A 25288-nucleotide genomic window follows, 5' to 3' on the forward strand; every position below is an offset into this window, starting at 1 on the left:
TATAAGTGCTAAGTCTGCCCCTGGAATTAACCCAGCAGTGTGGGTTGAGCGGACTTCGGTGGACTGGGCTGTGCCCGCCCTGCATCGCTGGCTGCTGCTGACCAAGAGAATATCCGTTGTGGCCGTATTTCAACAAAGTGATAATACTTGAAAGGTGGGTGCAGCTGTCGGTACTGCTGCGTGTGGGAGCCGGGGGCTACTGAGATGAGATACAGTCTTGTTGCCCCGTTGATGCCGCAGAGTCACTACTCCTGCAGCAGCGACGCCTGAGCAGTGTAAGTGTCAGGGGAATATTGCCCTTGTAGTGTAGCCGAAGAATTCTTCTGACTATTATACCCCGCTGGCTGATAGTGAACAAGTAGCCAAAAGATAGGATGCCAAACGAAGACCAGGATGGCTGCAGTACTCAGGATAAGGTGCGCCGACACAGGAGTATAGGTATACTGGAAGCGACTGTAAGGAAAGTGACGTTAAGTTACCCACAATCTGTAACAGTAATACAGTGTGAACAAAGAATAGAGGAACAATGACCTTTGCGTTAAACACTGTCAAACCCAAAGAAATGTACCAGCCAATCTACCAGTTTACCCCTGTGGATAAGAAAATGAGACAATAAATGCTAGCTGCTGGAATTGACAGGCTAATGATTACAAAAAAGGAAACTCAAGACACCCTTACCGTGAAGGAAGCTGTACTGGAGCAGTTGAGGCAATGATGATTCGAGGGTCCGTAGAGGAATGCAGAGAATCCAAACAGAAACTACCCCGACGGAACGAGGACGCCTAAGCAGGACTCACTGGCAGTCTCAAGTTCAAAGCACACACAAAGTTTTAAATCCAAAAGGAAGATCCAGAACCAAAATCCAAAGTATCCGTAAACCAAGGCAGTTCAAAGGAAGTCCGTAGCAATCCAAAAGGCAAACAAACGTAGGCTAGTTCGAAATCCGTGGACGTTCCGAGGTCAAAGCAGTACAATGAATGGATCAAACAAAGTTCAAACACCAAGGAGGCAGAAGACAGGCAAAATCCAGGGACAGTCCGAAATCCGATACACAGGAAGGCAGTTCCAAGCTGGGCGGGGAAAGGGAGGGAAGGTACACAAGATTCAATGATACAAAGTAACGCCACTGGAAACCAGGAAGTTCAGAAGCACCGAGTGATTCCCGGCGGCGCTATTTAAACAATCACATGAGCGCATAGTGATCACGTGAACACACTAGCAGCACGCCGGAGGCGGGGCAATGAAGAAACGACAGGACGCCAGCGTTGCCAAGCCAACTTCCATGCGCCTGGTAATCCTCGTCTTAAAGGGCCAGAACCTGTCGGAGCACGGCTTCTCTTGCGAACAACAAAGGGGGCCACAAATCTTCTTAAGCCTGAAGCTTTATTCATGACAGTAAGAATATCAGCCCTGGGAGAGCTGGGGAGAAATGGACAGCTCCTGTCCGTGCTCTCTCCCTGTGAGTGCGCTCACTCCTTGCGGTCTCACACTGGCCCCTGTGAGCAGGGCCGGCCTTGGGGGCAGCAGCGCCTTGGGCGAATTGGCGCCCCCTTCCCCCACGCAGCCCTGGTCAACGGGGCGGGCCGGGAAGTGTCACTTTTTTTTTTAAAAAGCGTCCCCACTCCGGCGAGGAGGTAATTCTATAAATAGGACGCATCAGCACCCTATTGTTCTTAAATGCGCTCTGCTGCCGCGGGCGCATTGACTAACAATGAGGCGCCTGCCACCCCTTCTGCCACTATGCCAGCTCAGGGGAGCCCTTGAACGACTCCCCCTGGCCGGCGTGGTGGGGGGCTAATGGTGCCTTTTGTTGGTGAAGGCGCCCGCGGCAGAGGGGCGCATTTGGTGACAATGGGGTGCTGAGCATCCGATTGTCATTGAATGTGCCCACCTGCTGTGCCTTCTCCTGCTACGCCAGCTCAGGGGAGCCCTTGAAAGACTCCCCCGAGCTGGTGTGGCGGGGGCTAATGGCACCCTGGGGGAGCACAAGTGCAATAGGCGCGACTGACTGCTACAACACTTTCTTGCCCAGGAAATCCCCATGGGCCTATACTGCTGGCTTAATGCTCAGCTCTGATCCAGTGAGGCAAAACGAAATTGGTGCCCACCAGGTCAGACCTGGTGGGCGAAAAGGCACCCGCGAGCAGAACTCGTGGTTTGCCGGTCCGGTAGTAATGGTGCCGGTAGCTTACACCTTTACTACCGGACCGGCAACTTATAATGAGGCTCATAATCACTTAATGAGTAAATTGTAACAAGCATGCAAATACAAAGTAATTATAAGCAGGTGGGCCACACCGGAACCTGATTGGAGGGCATGGCGGCCAACAAAATGCCTCCAGGAGTATCCATAGTTCGAATGGGAATACATCATCGAGTTGGGGTAGATGGTGCAGGAGGAGGAGGGGTGTTTTCCAAGTTAAGTTAAAGTGGTTGTGTGAGAGTGGTGTTACTCCTACGTCCCGTCCCCTTTCCTCCATACTTGTGGGACATCTCTCCGTCCTGTGGGACGGGACCTGAGCACTTTGTAAAAAGCATCCACATTTTTTTCAAAAATGTGTCCCTCCTCTCTTTCCTGCGCGGGGCCCGGCACGCGGCCATAACCCTGCCCACCTTGGCTCCGCCCCACACATCGCCCATCAGTTCTTTTCTCCGCTCGATCGGGGCCGGACGCACTTGCATCCTCGGAAGATTTTCTTCCCTTTTTTCCTCTCTGGCTCTCGCTAGCGTTCGTTTACTAATCTATGTCTTTCAAATTAGACTTTCCAGATTGTTCATCGTGTCACCGTTGCTTCGCGAGGGCGGATCCCCATCCTCTTTCGTTAGAGTGTTTGGGTCCGGAACACCGTTGGGACTCCTGTTTTTACTGTGACTCCCTTTCGGTCTGGGCACTTCAACGTCGGTTGGAGCGGTGGGAGGAGGTGTTCCGACGAACTCCTCCTTCTCTTTTTCAGGCGTTCGTCGACGAGAAGAAAAAATGCCTGGTAAGTTCTTTACTTTTCAGAGCACCCCGGCCAGGGGATACCTTCCCGGGTTCCTCTCAGTCCGGGAGTGGTGTTGATCGCTCTGTTACCGGGGTTCGCCCTGAGGTGCCCGTTGGGCCTAATAATTCTACCAGAGTTTTCTCTGAGGGTCTCCGTAAGGGGCCTGTGAACACCGGAGTACGCTCCAAGGCCCCTCCTGTGGGGGCTATTTGTAGACACAGTTCTACTGAGTCGTGGGGTACCAGAGTTCGCTCTGAGTCCTCTCTGTCGGCTTCCCCCAAAACCGGGGTGCGCCCCGAGGCTTTGGCTGGGCTTGTAGTTACCGAACGGATGTTCGAGGCCCGCGCAGATAAGGCTGTTACCGGGCCTGGGTCCAAGATCCCTCATACAGAGGCTAAAGTTACCAACAGTTCTGGAAGGCCGGACAAGGCTTTGTCGGTGAAAGCGCACCGTTCCCGCTCTTGTGGTGACACCAGATCTGTTGAGGGGGCAAAGAAGCAAAGTTCTTCTTTTACCGGCAGTGCCGAGGTCCTTCCTTCGAAGGCTCAGTTGGCGGTTAGTATGTCACAAAAACATCCCTGGCCTCATAGTACCGGCTCGGCCGAGGTTCCTTATGTTAAGGCTAAGATTAAGACCTGTGATCCATCGACGGGGACCCCTGCCTCACATCCTCACGTGCAGCAGTTCCCCTCAGATGAGGACAAAATGGCGCCCATTCAGCAGCCATTTAGGTGCTACCCCTACAACTACGCCATCGGCTTCTGGTGTAGGTCTCGGTCTCTTGGGTGAACCTAAGGTCCCTTGTGCGCATCCTTACTGGCCGGTTTATGATTGGAACGGCCGGATGCCTCTTCCGCACAATGTTTCGTTGCCCGCGGGGGCGGCTCCTTTGATTTATGTGGATACGTTGGTGGAGTGGCCGGTGTGGCACCCTTCCCCGTTGCGTCCCTGGATTTGTCCACCTCATGAGAGGCCTCCTCCGGTCCAGAAACCATCTCCTGAGGATGCCTTTTTCGGTAAATTTCAAGTGCTTATGCGCACCGACCCCATGAGGGAGTATTTCAAAGGGCTTTTCAAGGAAATATGTCCACCTGCGCCTCCGGCTCCACCCGTTCCGCCGGCACCTCCCTTGCCCATGGTGCCCCCCCCGCTCTTCCGCCTTTGCCTCTATTGTCCACAGTGGACAAGGCAGGATCCTGACCTGTCAGATGACCCTCAAGGCGATCAGGACAACGAGGACCTTCCCTGCTCTATCAGAGCCTTTCATGGCTGGGTACTGGATATGATGAGTTTCTTAGATATTCCGGTGCCCGAGGCACCCGCTCCGCAGGAGGGCGTGCTTTCTGGGGCGTTCACCCTGTCTCCCTTGGAGCGTACCGGCCTGTTCCTGCAGAAGGACGTTCTGGCCGAGGTCCGAAGAGTCTGGGAAAAGTCACACTCGGGACTTTTTGTCAATAAAAAGATTGACGAGAGGTACATGCTGCATTCTTCGGAAAAGGTGGCCCTGTCGTCTTGTCCGCCTCCCTCCTCCACAGTGGTGGCTGCGGCCACTTTGCAGTCCAGGCCTGCAGACTCCTCTTCCACGACGGCTACTCAGGTTCTGAGAAAGGAGGACCTCGGGAGGAAAATGTTCGCCAACTCGGCCTTGCAGCTCAGGCAGGCCAACGCCGAATTGATATTGGCGGGAGCTAACATGCGGATGTGTAAAGGTCTGTCGGAGTTTGAGGAGCACATCCCGGTCGAGAAGACTTCAAAGGAGGCCATTCCGATGCCAGGGTCTTGGCCCAGGATCTCCTGGAGGCTGCGGCTCATCATGTAGACACCTCGGCTCGGGGCCTGATGCTCAGGGTTGATGCCTCACGGCAGGCGTGGCTGCATGCCACTAAAATTTTCTAAGGAAGTGCAAGACAAGGTGTTGGACCTTCCATTGGTAAGGAGCTTTTTCATTCTTCTACTGATGTAGAGCTCACCAAAACCAAGGATAGCACTCAGACGGCTAACTCATTGTCTGTTCTGGTTAAAGCTCCTTTCAAATCCCAGAGACCGTTGTCGCAAAGTCGACCTTCCTCTGGTTTTAGGGGCTTCCTAGACCGCAAATCTCGCAGAGTGGATACTCCTGCGGGGAATAACTGCCGTAGACAACAGCGCACGCGGTTTTTCTCCCGCTCCTCAGTCTCCGCATTAGGTTCAGGTGTCATCACCACCGATAAACCTGCCAAATGAGGGTTTTCTGCGCTCGCACGAGACCCTGGTGGGAGGGCGCATTGCGTCACATTGGGAGGCGTGGCAGACCATCACAGAAGACAGATGGGTCTTGTCATTCGCTCGAGCGGGCTTCGCCTTACCTTTACCCCCTACCCCACCCCTCAACCCTCCTTTTCAGCTGTCGGGCTCACCCTGCCTCAAGGCCGAGGTTCAGAAACTTCTGGAGCTCAGAGCTGTGGAACCCGTTCAGGGCTTCTACTCCCGGCTGTTTACGGTGCCCAAACCCAACCAGGCTGGCGTGCGCACCATCCTAGACCTTTCCCAGTTCAATCTTTTCCTACCCGAAGAGAAATTCAAGATGATCACGCCCAGCCAGATACGCTCCTCTTTGCAGATGGGCGATTGGCTCAGCGTTGTGGATCTTCAGGATGCGTACATGCATGTCCTGATTTGGAATCCACACAGGAGATACCTGCGCTTCTCTTTGGGAGAGGAGCACTTCCAGTTTAGGGTGCTTCCTTTTGCCCCCAGCTCGGCACTGCGTGCCTTCGCAAAGATGATGTCAGTGATTGCGGCCTATCTTCGTCTCCAGGGTATCCATGTGTATCCTTATTTGGACGACTGGCTTTTACGCAGCCCTTGTCCGTTGGCAGCAGCGGGCAACCTCCAGTCTTTCTTTCAGCTCCTGTTCCATCTTGGGCTGTCAGTGAACTGGCGGAAATCCTCCATGACGGTCTCACAGGACCTGATCTTCCTGGGTTTTCGTTGGAACACGATCGACTGCAGAGTATATCTGACCGGGGACAGAATGGCAGATCTGTTGGCCACGTGTCAGATGTTTGTGCAGTCGGAGAGCATGTCGGCCTGGTGGTTCCAGAGGCTTCTGGGCCTCATGGCCTCGTGTGTACTGGCTCTTCCTCTTGCTCATCTGAAAATGAGACGGACCCAGATGGCTCTTCAGAATTCATGGCGTCAATCAGTGGATCCGGATTCCATGCGGATAATGATTCCGGATTCCATGAGAGTGGACCTGGATTGGTGGTCATCTCTCAGCAATCTGTCTGGGGGCGCAGGGTTTCAGGACCCGGTCCCCACGGTGACGATCACGACAGACTCCTCCCTCCTCGGGTGGGGTGCGACGTTAGATCTTCTTCAGGTCTCGGACCTCTGGTCAAGCTCCTGCACATAAATCATTTGGAGCTTCTGGCGATCTTCCTAGCGCTCAGGGCGTTCAGACCGCTCATTGTCAACAAGGTGGTCCGCATAAGAATGGACAATGTGGTGTCAGTGTATTACATAAACAAGAAAGGGGGAACAAAGTCTCCCTCCCTCGTGGACCTGTCCATCCAGATTTGGGGGTGGGGCGTGCTTCATGGTGTCTGGCTGCTTGCAGTGCACATCCCGGGCCAGCTGAATGTCACAGCGGATGCCCTCAGCCGGCGGACAGTGGTCAGCTACGAGTAGGAGTTCAAGGCGGAGGTCCTCTCATGGATTTTCTCGCGTTGGGGCACGCCGGAGGTGGACCTCTTCGCTACAGCAATAAACAAGAAGCTTCCTCAGTATGCCTCCAGAGGGGGGCTGGAGCCTCCTCTCTGCGGGATGCTCTCGAGATTCCATGGCACAACGTGAGAGCTTACGCCTTCCCGCCTCTGCCTCTAGTTCATCGAGCAATTTGGAAGTTGAAGAACTCTGTGAACTGTTCGCTTCTACTGATAGCCCCATGGTGGCCGGCCAGGTTTTGGTTCTCAGAACTTCAACACTTGTTGGTGTATCTGCCGATCAGGTTGCCAGTAACTCCCGATCTTCTTCACCAAGGGGAACAACAGATGTGGCACCCCTTCCCACAATCGCTCAGCTTGGCGGCATGGTGCCTGAGTTCAGGTCTTTAGAGCATCTGAGTTTGTCTGCGGATAACATGCGCATTATCCAGGCAGCCAGGAAACCCTCGACCAGATCTCAATACAGGAGTAAATGGCTCAGCTTCTGTCATTGGTGTTTGGAGAAGACGTTGGACCCGAGGGTGGCCACGATTGACACGGTGCAGTCCTTCGTGTCCTCACTAGCAGAGTCAGGGGTTCATGTTCTGTCATGGACTTATCTCTCAGCGGTTTCCGCTTACCTTTCTACAGACCTGTGTTCTTATTCTCTAACTAACCCAGTGCTGAAGAGGCATTTTGCTGGCTTGACACGCCTCTACCCTCCGGTTCGTAATCCGCACGCGCCATGGGACCTAAATGTAGTCCTGACGGCGCTGTGCCATAAACCCTTCCAACCAATGGCTACGGTAGACCTCAAGTACTTGTCTTGGAAAGTGTCCTTTCTGGTCGCCGTTACGTCAGCAAGGTGAATGAGTGAGCTCCAGGAATTGTCGGTGGAGCATCCTTTCTTGGTCTTTCACAAGGACAAGGTAGTCCTTCAGACAAACCGTCTTTCCTACTGAAGGTAGTGACCGAATTCCATCTGAATCTGTCGATCTCCCCTCTGGTCTTTTTTCCGAACCCTGCCTCAGAGGCTGAAAGAGTTCTACGCTCTCTTGATGTCTGAAGAGCTCTTAACTTCTACCTGGACAGGACTTCCGAGCTTAGGAGTTCTTCTCAACTTTTTGTGACCTTCGGTAACCCTCAGGGCAAGCCGGCGTCTAAGGCAACTACTTCCAAGTGGATTGCCGCCTGCATCACAGAGTCTTTCACCGTCCAAAGGCTGAAACCTCCTAAAGGTATCCATGCACACCTGGTGCGGGGCAAGCCAGGCGCGGTTACTTTTCAGAAATGTTCCCTGAGAGTCCATCGCTAGGGCAGCTACTTGGGCCTCCCCATCTGCTTTCTGTAAGCATTACTGTCTCGACATGAGCTCTAGAGCTGACGCTCAGTTTGGTCAGGCTGTGCTGAGGAACCTGTTTCAGTAAGGGGTATTTCCATCCACCCGTAGTTCCTGTAAGGAGTGCTTGGGAATCTCGCACAAGGATGGAGGAAAGGGGACAGGACTTAGGAGTATTACCAGGTTACTCACCGTAGTGACCACCTTACTCCTAGTCCATAGTCCCCTTCCCTCCATACTCCCGCCCGCTGTCCCCTCTAATAAGGTTCCTCTGTTATTGCTAATGGGTCTTTGACCCGGCGATAGAAAAGGACTGATGGGCGATGCGCGGGGCGGAGCCAAGGTGGGCGGGGTTACAGCCGCGTGCCGGGCCCCGCGCAGGAAAGGGAGGAGGGACACATTTTTGAAAAAAATGTGGATGCTTTTTACAAAGTGCTCCGGTCCCGTCCCACAGGACGGAGAGATGTCCCACAAGTATGGAGGAAAGGGGACTATGGACTAGGAGTAAGGTGGTCACTACGGTGAGTAACCTGGTAATACTCAACCAGGCCCGTATGTTGAGAGAATGTATGAAAACTAGAAAACTTGCACTTGGGGGAGCAGGTCGAAATGGCAGAATGTTAGAAAACTGGGACACCGAGATTTGATCCTGAGTAAGATGCACACATTGGATATGAATGGCAGATAACTTGAAACTGATATTGTTATTGTTATTGTTATTTTGCACTTATATAGCGCCTTATATACCATTGGTATGGTCTGAAGGCGCTTGTAGGTTGAACGCCCTTGGGAACCGAAGTTCAGATCAGTAGAGAGAGTAGGGAGAGTCAAAAGGTGCGTGTGAGCACCGGGTATGTGTGCAGCTCGTGCGGTACTCGTGTAATAGCTGCTTCTTAGCGGTAGGTGTGGTGGTTGAGAGATCATGAGAATGTGTTCGTTCTGGCAGGATTTATCCGGAACGGATGTGGCTGCGTTAGGCCTGAGGAAAACGCCTGGCTGGGGGTGTGGAACCAGCAGTGATTACATAGAATGATGTGGAGTAAGCGGCGGAATGTTGGTATGAGAACAGTTATACCGAATGGTGTCATAGTATCTCTGTGTTCTAGTTGAGTGGTGATGTAAGGAGAGAGTAAGCATGGTGGTGTGGTATGATCGGTTATATGCTCTTTCACTGAGCACACTTCTAATTGCAACTTTCCCAGAGAGGGTACTGGGCGCACTTCTAAATACAGTTTTCCACAGAGAGGCTATTGGGCACACTTCTAGATTCAGTTTACTAGAGGTTATTGGGCACACTTATAAATGAAACATTCCAGAGTGTCTATAGGATACAGTTCTATAGTCAACTTTCACAGATGCTATTGGGAACACTTCTAAATTCAACTTCACAGAGCGACTATTTGGAACACTTCTAAATTCAACTTTACAGAGCGTCTATTGGATACACTTCTATAATCAACTTTCACAGAGGGTATTGGTTGCACTTCTAAATGCAACCTTCACAGCGATGATATTGGGCGCAATTCTAAATTCAATTTTCTACGTAGTGGATTCTGGGCGCACTATTAAGTCAATTTTCAGAGAGGCTTTTCCAGAGAGGGTGTTGGGAACACTTCTAAATTCAATTTAATAGAGAGACTATTGGGCACACTTCTAAATGCAACTTTCCAGAGTGTCTATAGGATACATTTCTATAGTCAACTTTCATAGATGCAATTGGGAACACTTCTAAATTCAATTTACTAGAGAGACTATTGGGCACACTTCTAAATGCAACTCTCAGGGAGGCTATGGGTACACTTCTAAATTTCACTGAGGGGGATAATGGACATACTTCTAAATGCAACTTTCGTAGAGTGTCTATTGGGAACCCTACTAAATTCATAGCGAGGTTATTGGGCACATTTCTAGATGCAACTTTCCAGAGTGTCTATTGGGCACACTTATAAATGCAACTGTCACAGAGGATCTTGGGTACACTTCTAAATTCAGTTTACCATACAGGCTATTGGGCACATTTCTAAATTCATGGAGAGGCTATAGGGCACGCTTTCTTAATGCATCTTTCACATGTTAACATTTACAATTCCATCTAGATGCGACGCAGGCCGATATTCACAACTCCATCTAAGTGTGGATATGCTAACATTCACAATTCTATCCAAGTGTGGACATGCTAACATTCACAATTCTATCCATGTGCGGACATGCTAACATTCACAATTCCATCCAAGTGTGGACATGCCAACATTCACAATTCCATCCAAATGTGGACATGCTAACATTCACAACTCCATCTAAGAGTGGACATGCCAACATTCACAATTCTGTCTAAGTGTGGACATGCTAACATTCACAATTCTATCCAAGTGTGGACATGCCAACATTCATAATTCTATCCAAGTATGGACATGCCAACATTCACAATTCTATCCAAGTGTGGACATGCTAACATTCACAATTCTATCTAGGTGTGGACATGCCAGTATTCACAATTCCATCTGAGAGTGGGCATGCTAACATTCACAATTCTATCCAAGTGTGGACATGCTAACTTTCACAATTCTATTCAAATGAGGACATGCTCACTTTCACAACTCCATCCAAGAGTGGACATGCCAACATTCACAATTCTGTCTAAGTGTGGACATGCCAACATTCACAATTCTGTCTAAGTGTGGACATACAAACATTCACAATTCTGTCTAAGTGTGGACATGCTAACATTCACAATTCTATCTAGGTGTGGATATGCCAGTATTCACAATTCCATCTGAGAGTGGGCATGCTAACATTCACAATTCTATCCAAATGTGGACATGCTAACAATCACAATTCTATCTAAGTGTGGACATGCTAGGATTCATAAAACTTGAAAATCCATGCTAACAATCATATTTCTGTCTAGATTTGGCGCAGGCTAGTCTTTGTGGTTCACTCGTGGTATGGTTAGCATTATACTGCAGGCAGTGTTTGATGTCCCGCCATTAATAGGTTTGGGCTGGTGGTCACATCTCTCTAATAATGCATGGTGCAGGTCTGTAGCAGTCTAGGCCATTGATAGGTAAGTTAGAGTGGCAGGAACTTTCTGGAGTAGAGTGATTGCTCTACTCCCCACCCATGCCACACTCATGGTTTTTGTTGGTGTCTGTTGGTTGCTGGCTTCCTTGGCGTCCCCTGCAGACACCTGCAGACACTTTCTGGAGCCGCCTCTGTTGGAGCCGCCCTTGGCCTCGGGGCCCTTAGCCGCTGGGGCTGCCGGGCAGAGGGCTGCCCTGGGAGGACAAGTGATGAAGGGCTCACGGCCCAATCAGAGCGGGGATGGGCGGGTTGGGAGGCGGGAGGGGAGCGGGAATCAGGAAGAGGGTGCGGGGTGGGAGAGGGACGCTCGGAGGGCCTGGGGGCCCAGTTGGCGCCCGAAAAATAGGCGGCGTGCCCGGATGGGCTTCCTCACCTCGCGCCGGCTGCCTGCAGTGAATGCAGGGGCCGGTGCGAGGAGGGTCGCTAGACCCTTTCAACCTGGGCTCACGGCCCAATCAGAGCGGGGATGGGCGGGTTGGGAGGCGGGAGGGGAGCGGGAATCAGGAAGAGGGTGCGGGGTGGGAGAGGGACGCTCGGAGGGCCTGGGGGCCCAGTTGGCGCCCGAAAAATAGGCGGCGTGCCCGGATGGGCTTCCTCACCTCGCGCCGGCTGCCTGCAGTGAATGCAGGGGCCGGTGCGAGGAGGGTCGCTAGACCCTTTCAACCTGGGCTCACGGCCCAATCAGAGCGGGGATGGGCGGGTTGGGAGGCGGGAGGGGAGCGGGAATCAGGAAGAGGGTGCGGGGTGGGAGAGGGACGCTCGGAGGGCCTGGGGGCCCAGTTGGCGCCCGAAAAATAGGCGGCGTGCCCGGATGGGCTTCCTCACCTCGCGCCGGCTGCCTGCAGTGAATGCAGGGGCCGGTGCGAGGAGGGTCGCTAGACCCTTTCAACCTGGGCTCCCGGCCCAATCAGAGCGGGGATGGGCGGGTTGGGAGGCGGGAGGGGAGCGGGAATCAGGAAGAGGGTGCGGGGTGGGAGAGGGACGCTCGGAGGGCCTGGGGGCCCAGTTGGCGCCCGAAAAATAGGCGGCGTGCCCGGATGGGCTTCCTCACCTCGCGCCGGCTGCCTGCAGTGAATGCAGGGGCCGGTGCGAGGAGGGTCGCTAGACCCTTTCAACCTGGGCTCACGGCCCAATCAGAGCGGGGATGGGCGGGTTGGGAGGCGGGAGGGGAGCGGGAATCAGGAAGAGGGTGCGGGGTGGGAGAGGGACGCTCGGAGGGCCTGGGGGCCCAGTTGGCGCCCGAAAAATAGGCGGCGTGCCCGGATGGGCTTCCTCACCTCGCGCCGGCTGCCTGCAGTGAATGCAGGGGCCGGTGCGAGGAGGGTCGCTAGACCCTTTCAACCTGGGCTCACGGCCCAATCAGAGCGGGGATGGGCGGGTTGGGAGGCGGGAGGGGAGCGGGAATCAGGAAGAGGGTGCGGGGTGGGAGAGGGATGCTCGGAGGGCCTGGGGGCCCAGTTGGCGCCCGAAAAATAGGCGGCGTGCCCGGATGGGCTTCCTCACCTCGCGCCGGCTGCCTGCAGTGAATGCAGGGGCCGGTGCGAGGAGGGTCGCTAGACCCTTTCAACCTGGGCTCCCGGCCCAATCAGAGCGGGGATGGGCGGGTTGGGAGTCGGGAGGGGAGCGGGAATCAGGAAGAGGGTGCGGGGTGGGAGAGGGACGCTCAGAGGGCCTGGGGGCCCAGTTGGCGCCCGAAAAATAGGCGGCGTGCCCGGATGGGCTTCCTCACCTCGCGCCGGCTGCCTGCAGTGAATGCAGGGGCCGGTGCGAGGAGGGTCGCTAGACCCTTTCAACCTAGGCTCCCGGCCCAATCAGAGCGGGGATGGGCGGGTTGGGAGCCGGGAGGGGAGCGGGAATCAGGAAGAGGGTGCGGGGTGGGAGAGGGACGCTCGGAGGGGCTGGGGGCCCAGTTGGCGCCCGAAAAATAGGCGGCGTGCCCGGATGGGCTTCCTCACCTCGCGCCGGCTGCCTGCAGTGAATGCAGGGGCCGGTGCGAGGAGGGTCGCTAGACCCTTTCAACCTGGGCTCACGGCCCAATCAGAGCGGGGATGGGCGGGTTGGGAGGCGGGAGGGGAGCGGGAATCAGGAAGAGGGTGCGGGGTGGGAGAGGGACGCTCGGAGGGCCTGGGGGCCCAGTTGGCGCCCGAAAAATAGGCGGCGTGCCCGGATGGGCTTCCTCACCTCGCGCCGGCTGCCTGCAGTGAATGCAGGGGCCGGTGCGAGGAGGGTCGCTAGACCCTTTCAACCTGGGCTCACGGCCCAATCAGAGCGGGGATGGACGGGTTGGGAGGCGGGAGGGGAGCGGGAATCAGGAAGAGGGTGCGGGGTGGGAGAGGGACGCTCGGAGGGCCTGGGGGCCCAGTTGGCGCCCGAAAATATCATGGAATGTCTGCGGTTTAAACAATCCAATAAAAGCCAGGAAGATATGGGCCTATGTAGAGCGTCACTCACCTAATGGAAACACATGCCCTTGACACAACGCATAGTAAAATGTCACTGAAATAGGGTAGACTGAGGTATTAGACTTCGTATTCTACACACGCGCGTGGGGTGATTACACTAATACATAAATCCATAAACGGTCACACAGAATCCACCCACATTGACCCCAGTGGCAGATATGTAATTGTCACAGGGGCAATAAATAGTGAGAGCATCACATTAGTCAACACTTACGGCCCAAATGTTGATGACGCATACGGGAGGAGCCTATTCGCCATTGTTACCGGACAGTTAAACTTATAATGAGGCCCACTATATGGAAACTCAGATGGTAGAACTAAGGAGGAGGTGGAGATGTACCTGAAACTTAAGACCTGGCTGTTTGATAGCCACTCCCTCCTTGGATGCCTGAACCCTGCTGCACCAATGTTGTTGTTTCTGTAATACGTTGTCCTTCTTTGTGAGTGTTCTGAGCCCTACAGGCGAACAGTGCTATAAAAAAATAAATATAGGTAGAAAGAGACCCCTCTTTCATGCATGGACTGCAAGGCGGTAGAGAAACTAAACGGCCCAATTACATTAGAAAAAATTACAGAGGTAATATCCACTCTGGCTTCCGGGAAGGCCCCTGGCCCGGACTGACTAGTGATGGAGCTCTATAAAACATTTAAAGACACACTAGCCTCCGGTCTACTTGATGTATGGGAGGAGGCTTGCCCCATTGGTCAATTGCCAGCCTCCCTTTCCGAGTGATAACAGTTCTCCTGAAACCGGACAGTCCTCCAGCTGAGATGTCCTTGTATCGAACGTTGGCATTGATAAACGCTAATATGAAAATATATGCGAAGGTACTGGCGAATATGCTACTCTCGTATATGTCTACCCTGGTACACCCGGACCAGTCGGGATTCATCCCTGGTAGGTCAGCCGCGTTAAACCTGAGACGACTCTTTCTGTTCGGGGTGCTGGACTGATTCGGGCTGGGCGGTGGATTTATAAATTATGTGAAACTGTAATATACTAACCCAAAAGCCACTGTACACACCAACTGCAATTACTCTACATCCTTCAAACTGGGAAGGAATGTCCCTTTTCACCCCTTTTATTCACTCTGACCATAGAATCTCTAGCAAGACTTATAAGGGCTTTCCATGGCCATAGAGACACACACATCCAGCCCACCACAGGTCATCTCACTGTATGCGGATGACACCCTATTATACCTTCGGAACCCGAAGCATAACATAAAATCGATACTGGATGAGGTCGTGGTATCCACACTACACTCTGGTTATAAAATAAACACTGCCAAATCAAAATTATTCCCGCTGAAGGAACCACAAACCTACATGGGCTTAAATTGGCTCCAATACTGTAAAATATATAGGAGTAAAGGTGTTATAGACGCGGAAACTATTTGAAAAAAAACATGAACAATCCTTAAATACACTGGTACGCAAATTAAATTTATGGTCCAAATACCCAATCTCATTATTCGGTAGAATCTCACTTTTAAAGATGGTGGTGGCACCCAAACTATTGTATTTTTTTAATACGATCCCACTATGGCGGAAGCGGGGATTCTTGAACAAATTGCGATGATTAGTTATACAACTTGTATGGGAAGGCAGAGTTGCAAGCATGAAATGGGAATTCATCACGGAGCCATATGATAGAGGCGGCCTTGCCGCCCCGGATCTTGAACTCTATTACTTAGCTGCACAGGCACATTATGCAGGGTATCGGTACGTGACTGCCACGGACTTGCTTCACAGTGTGTTAGAAAAATATGGAGTTAACCCGATGGATATCAGATCTGTAATGCTAAGCGAACACTACACAGACTAATGTCCATATGACCCTGCGCGCACTACGGTAAATGCGTGGAATCTAATTTATAGAAGACTGGACACAACCATTCCATATTGCAGTAGTATTCCATTGTGGAAAATGCATTGTATTACAGTGGAAATCAAACCAGGCACCAACATTGAAAGACTGGTTCAAAGAACTGACTTTTGCAAATGACAGAGAGGAAGGATATGTGAGCATGGTCCCAACGGCATGCAGACCCAAGGATATTTGGGGACCATTCTGGGAATACATAGATAAGGAATAAAGGTATATCGATGTCATTATGCTTATAATGTTGTGTAGCATGAGAAAATACTGTAACCTGTACATTGATGAAATGTCCCAAAGCTGACAAAGCAAGGTGTGGCTGCATACAACAACATATTGCTAATGCATTGTATATAAATGTATGTCGAATATAACTGCAATTTGTGTAACAATGTAAATCCACTCTAAAATTACTTTTCAGAATCAAGACAAGTTAGCGGATAATCTTTGGATATGCTTCTTACACAATTCCTACACTCTGAGGTGACTTCAATCACAAGGACGTTACTGGCATTTATATATCACACTAATTATATTGCAGATTCTGAGGTTGCAGAAAGGAAAGGTTTAAGGAAGTAAAAAGGTTAAACAGGTTCTCATTATATGTGAGGGCACTTAAATCTCCAATTAAATCTAGACGAGCCTTTCCGTTTACGGCGCCGTTAACCCCTTAACGCCTGATTCGTAATGAGGCCCAATGAGTTAAGTGCCCCAGGTTTAAACAGTACCTCTAGTTTGAAGAAGAGTGTCCAGCTGGATTCTGTCTTGCTACATCGGTGAAGACCCCATGTTCCTGAGCCTCAGTCGTGGGGACAAGAGGGAGGATGTCTGGAGAGCTCCTGCTGCGGTACTTCAGAGGTTGTCGGCAGCTACGGGCTCCTTTTGGTTCAGAGGCACTTTGCGGTTTCAACGCTTGGTAAACAGCACCATCGCAGTTCTCGGATAGCGGTTGGGCTTCCTTCACTCCTTGGGTCCTGCACTATGGTGAAGGAACTAGAGCTCTGGCCGTCCTGATTCTGGAGGGTCCTTGGGAGACTCCTGGAGCTTCTAGCCGGATTTCAGACGTTGCACTCAACTACGGATTACTTGTCCCCTGGCACTCGGTTCTTGCAGCAATGAAGGAGTACAGCCCGTCGGGGTAGATGGTCCAGTGGAGTTCGTCTCTGTGTTACTTGGTCTGCCTAAACCAAGGGAAGAAGTCGTCCCTTCCGGAGCGTCTGTCTTATTGAAAAAGGAGTTTCAGCACAGCAGAAGGGCTTCACTGGGCAATTCAAAGGTCCAGGAGGCTGCAGCAAGCTTTGTTCATGGTTTCTTCGTCGGGTATTTCTCACAGTGGTCGACTCTGCCTCTTGTCCCAAAACCCTTGCGTTTTAAACCGGTTTCTCCCATTCATGCACAGCCTAGGCTGTCAATCACACAGCAGGGAAGCTGCCCTGAAAGGAAAGCTAGCCCACCAATGAGGACTGGTTGCATTCAGGCATTCCTAGAGACAAAGGACAGGGGAGTTTCGGGACCCTCCCTCACTTCCTGTCCTTGAAGACACACTGCAGCCAGAGGCTGGCTTCAGGGCTGAAGCCCGCCAAAGGCAAAATTTAAAGGGCTTAAATCTGCCTCGACGCACAGAGTAAAACCCAAGAAAGACCTCATAAACGGAAAATGGCGAAAAAAGATGTCGGGTGCCATTTTTTGACAAAATGGTCACCCATGGGTGCTATACTGCCGCTGAGGGTTCAGCCTACGGTAGAAAAGCACAGTGGCAGGAAAAAGAAACCACTGCCGCCAGCCCTTTAAAGTAGTGAGGGTAACCTAAAAATGTTTAATGAGAATGTAGGAAAAGGGCTACTAGGTAACCCCCAAGCACTACTAAGATGGTGTGTGCTGGACCTACAAAGAGTAAAGTCAGTTTCACTTTACTATTCTTGGAAACAGTAGTTCACACAAGAAAAAGTATTTAAACCTCATGAGAAATCTAAAGGATTTGTCTGTGTCGCTGCACTGAATGTTCTGTGTGTCACCATACAAAAATAGATGCCTATGGAGTTTCAGACACCCAAAACAGTGGAAAACATTGGAAACACATAATCCAAATCAGGTCCAGCAAAAGAGCTGGGGGTGTCTAAGTGGGAGGAATTGAGCACTAAAAATGAAAATTCGCCCTAACATGGACCTCGCCAGCAACAAAGGCCGCTAACTGCGACTGGCAAAGGCGGCACACACAGGCAGGGGGACTGCAACATCTCAGATGCATCTTCAAGCAGCAAAAGGTCCTGCAATCCTGAGTGCGGCACTCAGGCAACTTGCAGCTTATAGATGACAGGGACCAGCTCTCAGCTAGAAACTACCACGCAGGGAGATGGGCAAGCTCCAGCTCGTCCCCAACAGCGATGTGGGTAAATGAGGTGAGCACGTCAATGCTGTAAAACAGAACGCTTTATTCTTCAGGTTCATCCAAATGCCCCTCTCCACTGCCAGGCTGCAACTGCCTGAGCTTCATCAAGTAGACTCTATGAATACATCCATGACATTCTAATGTGCCATAATCCAATAGGCTGTGCAAGAGCCCCAGCCTGAAGAAAAAAAAAAGGTTGAACTAAATACCTACATTCAAAAATGACCAGCAAATGCAATGTAAATAAACAAATAAATAGCAAATACACTTTGAAGGTAAACAATATAACATGAGCCTTTAATTCTTTCATACAAAACAAATAAAACCAGTTTTTACAAATTCAACATGCGAGGTTAGTAAGTGCACACAAACTTTCAACAAAATGACATAACATATTCCATAAGAAACACAAGTAATATGGGTCAAAGATTTCAATTCACTGACATTTGAGGAGATTACTAGATAACTTCAACCTATAAGGGGTCATTTAAAAAAATGTTTTAATTGCATGCAGGCGTGGCGCTAGTGCTTATACTTATGTTCTGTTGAGTCTGCTGCATACAATTGTCGTCAATCTCGAAAGTGTTGTGGAAAACTAGACTTTACAGGTTTACTCTCCACAGAGAGAGTGAAAATAACGTTGCCTGCATAGCGAATTACAATTTAATCCATCTATTATCGAGCAGGTGCAGCTGCAAGGCGTGTTCTCTTGGAATCTATCGATTTTACGCCTGCTTGAAAATCTTACTTCTGTATTCATTGTTTCTTAGATGATGTCAAGGCAAATTGCCATCGGTTTGTTTTTAAATTCTTGTATACAAAGGTACAAATTTAAATTGCAAGTTACTGGCTCATTGAAAAGTCTCTTCCGTTCTCTGCATACGCACAGCACACAATTTCTTACTTGCCCAGAGTCAGTTAACACTACCCAATGCCTAGCAGCGAGTGCACATTTTGAGGCCTGTATAGATAGCATAGAGCGCAGTGCAATCCTCAGACTATTATTCCACATAGGCTCCTAAATCAATAATCTCTTTAAGATTGTTAATCTCTTGAAGAGCCTACCGCCTTCTGGAGATTATTTACTTATGGTTTTCAATAGTTCTTCAACTTCTGTTTCTTCATTTTATTCACATGCAGGCATCCCAACTTCCCATTTTGAAATGAGGTGCCATCCTGTTCGTCCTTGCGCTTCCAGATTAGAAACTAATATTAAACTGGTGTGGACCTGAAAGTGGGGTCAAGAGAGCATGGGGTACATTTTAGTCCATTCTAGCCTTTCTACAGTCATAGGAACAGTAATTATGTCTGTAGCAAGAAAGTAGTTTCATCGAAAGTTTTATAACCAAAGTGCTCTTAAATCTTTCCCCTAGAAGCAAAGATTGTTACATATGTACATCGAAATATGGATCCATGTGTTCGTGCTAGCTCATCTTCCCTTCTCCCCAAAAACGAATCCTAACCACCGAATCCTGCCACCATACAGGGCTCCCACATCCTCACTTGCTCAATGCTATTATCCCGAATGTGTCCCCCCTCTCCATTCTGACCACTCTGAAATGGAGGTTTCACCACCATTCCCCCCAACCACCTCACATGCCCCATTCTCTCACTGATCCCCAAACCCTTCCCAATCCCTCATTTTATCCATCATCCTCATCTCTATGTGTGACCATGGGTCCGCCTCACAGCCAAAAATCTATTCACACGTTACCTCCTCGACTCTGATCCTTGTTACTCTTCCTTTCTGTGTGCCGGAAACACTAGTCCTAGAAAGTAGACCTCTGTTTTTGCTGAGCATAGGCTTCAGAGGGCTGCGTTTCTGGCCCATCGCATTCGGCAAAGATGGATCAGGCGAATCCATCTTCACCGAATATGGATACTTCTCTCGAAATATGATACCATAGCTTGAATGATTGTTGCATGAACTATATTGGTATTAACTGATTTGTTTATTTGTCGGTTTTGTAGAATGCCAACTCCCGGGAGTAAGGCCTCAAGTGTTGTCACAGCTAGCTACAGAGTTTAAAGAACAAGAATCTCAAGGTCTGGATAATTTACAAGCCCAAAGAGGAGATAAAAAGAATATCAAATATACAATTGGAGAATGTAACATAAATATATAAACATAAATATAAACGGCAAAGTACATGTTGGGAAAGATTGCTCTAAATGCAATTTTCCCTCCATTTTATGGACCCCCTCAAACTTTTTGCTTTTGTTTGGCTATCCTGGCCTGACTTTTTCCAGTGGAGCAGAGTCTTCCGCTGCACTCCTGGGCTTTTGCTCATTTGTTAGAGGGAAACTGACACGCCCTTCAGGCTTTCAGTACTGGGAAACTGTTTCCCTTAGTCTTTTACTTTGTTGCCATTTCTTAGTAACTTTTTATCAGTGCGCAAAGTACATTACTGTACCATGCAATGGGATCCTTTTGTTTTATGGCCCCAGACAGCCTCCAAGGAATTTTTGGTGAATGTAAAAGTGTTACTAGGACAAACTGGTGGCAGCAGTTTACTTTTCTGGTATTTTAACTACTTTTTATCGATCCATACCATGTTTACTGCAGATGGCTCATGACTGTGGCCAGTGGCAAAAAAGGCCGTGCCACATAGTCCTTTGTTTTGTCCATTGGCCATCTTGCCCATTTGCCTCCCCCGGTCGAGCTGACAAGGGAATTCATTATTTGGGCATGTAGCCTCCCGCGAAAACCACATCTTTCGCAGGCTCCTGTATGTCACGTCTGCTAGCGCCAGGGAAGAGGGTTGGGACTGTCTGGTCCAAGTCCCCACTACTGGTGCCAGGATGTCTGGTCTAAATGAATGCATGGGGACCACGATTGGACCACGACTGGCGTGCATGTAAGGGAGCAGATCTTCTATTGTTTGTCCAGATTCGATCACGCATCGAACTTTGGATAAGAGAAGGGGGCCCTGCATCCATTCTAGGTCGATCTACAGTGGGTCATCTTGAACTACCGAAGGAGCCAAGTATCCTGTGAGCTGAAGCAGACCCGTGGACCCGCCGCAAACGAGCTGGAAGGTTTGGAACATGCTGCTGTCCCATCAGACCCCTGTTTCGTTCTCGACCTTAGAAGGTCTGTCGGTGCTTCAACCCTCTTGAGTAGTGGGAACTACTCTTGGTGTCTCCTGATTTCCCGCCAAAAGAGCCTTCTTGGAAATGTTCCTGGGCTGTCCAGTGAACTGACCAGCTCTTTCGTGGGACATTGCATAGGAGTGCGCTGTTTCGAGCTGAGGCTTGAAACCTGGGGGAATCCCTAGCGTGTGCTTCTCAACACTCTTCTGCTACATTTCAAAGGCCTAGCTCCTCTGGTTTGCGAACAAGGAGAGTGAGTCACACTGCAAGCCTTTGCGGTCACTGCGTTGTGGTGACGGTAACTGTTGGTGGCTTTCCCACCTTCTTTGTTGTGCCTGGAGTCCTGCTGCACCGGAACTTTCTTCTTCTTCCCTTTTGTGGATGGAGTTGTGGCTACTGTCCCGTCACGGGCGATCATCCTATCCCGCAGAACCTGAGAGTTGGATCGAAAGAGCAAAGGTAGCATTTGCAACCTCAGACAACCTCAATTTAACTGGCATAGTTTGGTCTGGATTGAAGCAATGGACGGTGAGTACTTGCATAATTTACCGGTCTCCCCTGGCGCATACTGTTCTTTTTACGCACAAGGGTTCCCTGGGATTCTCTCTTCGGCTGGTATACACTGCGCTCCCTGGCCTATTTCGAAAGTCGGAAACTGCTCTCTCCGTGAGGACAGACACTTCCCTGGCAATTGGAACATCTTCTACCAACCTTCATGACCCATACCTAACAGTCCCAGAATCTTCAAAAGGTACTGTCTTTGCTTTAGGCACGACCACACATTTCTACGCACTGCTGTACTTTGAGCACAAGGCTCTCCACTTCATAGGTCTGAACCGAATAGGTTAGGGGTTCCAGACTGAAGATGGCCTAATGCTTAAATTGTGCTAAGCTCCATTCTGTTACAGGATGTGGATTGTTTCCTCCCTTCATCTCATTAGGCTACAGTGGTTGTATATATGTGAAATAGTGATCTGCTTGTATACAACTGTTACATTATTAATTTGGTTATTTGTTGTGTTTTATTGGGCCTGAAATAAATGTATATGTATTTTTGATCTACACCTGTCTAAGAGTATTCTGTGGTATATTTACTGTGTGTGCTCATTGTGGGCTTCTGATCGCTCTCACCCCTCCTGAGACTTGGTATTGACCGCCTGCCAAGCTACAGTGATTTGTCTGGCTTGTCCAGAAGGTTCCTGTTTCACTAAACTAGGGTGGCCTCCTAAACTTCTGTCCGCCAAGCCAGAGTTTAGAAATCCATTCTAACAGTATGCAAGTAGCCATGAAAAGGGGTAGGACATTAAGTGGTGCACAAAATTTTAGTCTGGTAAATATCAACAGTAGAGGCAAAGATACGAAGGATTGAGAGACCAAGTGCAAGCCATACAGCCTATTAAACAACCTTGGATTTTGATTCAAAGTTGGCAGAGAGCAGGAGAGCTTCCACAGGGGAGAAACGCTAGAAAATCGGTTAACTGTTGAAGGTGATAACTGCACATAGGGTCAGAAATGGGCACAGTAAATTGGGACAGGTGCCCTTAGAGGAATGGGTATGTATCTATAAACTTGTATCACTTATTTGAGCAGCCATGTTTCAAGTGATTTTTTTAAGGCTAAGTTTGGATTGTAGGTGGCTGGGGAGATTGTTCTAATGAGTCGCACCAAGGACTACTAAGGTTCTGATCCCATATTTGACTCTTTAAAAGTGTGGTATCGAGAGGTCAACCTTTTGGCTGGATCTGAGAGACCTCTTGGGCTCCTATATCTTTAAGTAAGTTGAAGAGATTTTTTGGACTAACATAGGCAAAGGAAATGTTCTCAGAAAGGCTGCTAAAGAAGAGGCTAAATGTTTACTTGCTCTCTGTGTGTGTCCTCAGATGCAGTGGATGACGATGAGCAAGAATCCGATCGAGAGCTGCAGAGGGAGAACATTGAAGAGCTCTATGATGGTGTGCGACACACACACCAGCAAGGTGTGAATGTTCGCAAAGAAGTTGTTCAGCACCCAGCACTAATTCCAGTGCTTAGACCATACCAGAGTGAGGCTGTGAATTGGATGCTGCAGAAAGAGAACTTCAAAGGCACTTCTTCAAATGGTAAGAAGACAATATTAGACTAACACAAATACATCTCTTTGATGATCACAGTGCACCAGCTGATATTTTTAATAGTCAGATTTCTTTTATCCGTACTTATTAATATAGGTTGCAAAAACATTTACCAAGCAAGTAAACCTATTTGAAATGAAATGCACTTTTTGTATTGCAGAATATTTGTAGAGGTTCTTTCATATAAAAAATGTGTTTTAGAACATGTGGCATTAAGTTTGATGCAGTGGTGCTCATGTGCCTGCTATTTACAAGTCAGTGGAGAGAATTGCAGGTACATATCTGCCTACCCATTAACACTCATTCTTTGGGCAATAGGGAATGAGGGGGAAAGGAATGTACTGTGCTGGTTCTAGGCTGCAACGTTGTTCAGTACGCTCCTTATCTGGAGTGATGAATGGCTTAGAGAGTTATTTCCATCGGAAATTGTATATATTTTGAACCAGACATACTTGACAAGGTCTATAGTTATAAAGGCAAATAAATGTATCCTTGACAATTCGGGCCTAGCAAGAGAGAACAGAATTAAGGATTTCTTGAGAATAATTGAATGCAATGAGACATTTGTCTAGATAAATGATTTAACTCTATGTGCAAAACATAAATAGCCATGAATAGATTGTAGTGATATCAAAATGAAGTGTAGGCTTAATAATGAGCTGGCTGGGAAAAGAGATGGAGGCATTGAAATTAAATGTGGGCATTATCAGTGTTTTAAAAAATACCTTATCAGTGTTTATATGATAGATATATAATAGGATAGGTTATTTATAAGACACTTAATACCCTGAGATTTCTAAGCGCGGACCTGGGGATCTGTGTTGCTCCGTGTCGTCTTGCTTCCAAGGCAAGCGTGCTGCCCCTGAGCTATCCTCCCGATAATAAAAATATTTCTGAAAATATTCAAAAGGAACAATGGCCCTTTGCACATTTTTTAAGAGAGAAAATTACAGTGCAAGTTAACTCATGATCCATAATGCTATACTAAAAAAATCAGATGGTAAGAATGTGATTATATGAATTGTTGATTGTACAATTCATTTCTAAGATCTGTACATTCACATTAGAGTGTTAGATTGGTCAGATTAAGGCCGTTTGTAACACAGTACACATACCAAAACTGCACCACTTCTATGGCAGGAAGGAATTAATAAATGCGTACATTATTATCCTGGCGTTTTTTCTTCTACCCTGTTCTCGTCATTGTAATACTAGAGCATTCAATAGTTAAGGTTTCACTGGACTTTACATAGGAGAAAAAGATGATATTTTCCTCTAACTTTTGACTATGTTAATGTACGTTCACCAAATTTAGCAAACAATTGGTCTGGCCACATCTGACCGCACAAATGGCTAAGTGACGAGAATGGATTAATCTAATAAATGTGCAAAAATAGCCGTTTTTTGGATTGGGATTTTCATAGACCTAAAATAAAACAGATTTATTTTTCAAGATGCATATCGAGATTTTCAGTATAGACTTAACACTTACCTGGAATTTATGTACGCCACATACGTTTCGGGAAAATCAATTCAGCAAAAGTCAATGTTTACTTTTTGGGAATCCCAGGAATGTACCAATTAATCCGACCTGTGAAGTAGTACGGAATGTAATGAAATATGCTCATGAAAAAAAACCACACCATGGGCCTCATTCCTAGGTTGGCGGTAACCCGCTGGTGCCACCGGCGGGTTGCCGTTTACCCAGAAACACAGAATCCGCCGCCTGACTTCCTGGTGCCACCGGGATATTAGAACTCCCAGTGGCGCGGGAAGTCAGGCGGCAGATTCAGTAACTGCCCATTTCCTTGGAGTCCTATAGGACTCCATGGAAGTGGGGAAACGGAAGCACCGGCACCGTTGCTAACTGTGCTAGTGCTTCTGTGAAAAGTATTCCTGACCCTGCCAGACGCAACCACCCCTGCAAGCAGACTCGTAATGTGGCGTTCCAGGAACAAGGGTGCCGGTAAGCTTACCGTCGCCCTTGTTTCTGGACTGCCACACTTGGAATGAGGCCACATGACTTCCTAGAGCATGCTTTGAATAAACATAGGCACATAATATTCGCTCGGCATACAAGTAAGCAGTAAGTGCTGTGGTAGATCAGAATCAAGATATGGACATGGTGGTGTTGTGTCCAAACCTTATTTTATTAGATCTCAAAGAAAGAAACTTATGTTTTCCCTAAATCTAGAGACACAGACAAAAGTTATCTGTCCAAAATGCTACGCTCACCTAAGTTTTAACCCTACCACTATAAAAAA

At 49.1% G+C, this 25288-nt stretch overlaps 1 protein-coding gene across 1 annotated transcript in view; it reads left to right on the forward strand.

The window, feature by feature from the left end:
- SHPRH (SNF2 histone linker PHD RING helicase) overlaps positions 1 to 25288 on the forward strand; it is a 1474452-nt gene that overhangs the window by 57249 nt on the left and 1391915 nt on the right. Inside the window, exon 4 of the mRNA XM_069606718.1 lies at positions 22794 to 23012. Within this exon, the coding sequence (XP_069462819.1) occupies positions 22794 to 23012 (219 nt within the window). The remainder of the gene's footprint in view (positions 1 to 22793; positions 23013 to 25288) is intronic.

Source organism: Ambystoma mexicanum, chromosome 4p (assembly GCF_040938575.1).
Source record: "Ambystoma mexicanum isolate Mex_15411 chromosome 4p, UKY_AmexF1_1, whole genome shotgun sequence".
In the NCBI taxonomy this organism is placed as follows: Eukaryota; Metazoa; Chordata; class Amphibia; order Caudata; family Ambystomatidae; genus Ambystoma; species Ambystoma mexicanum.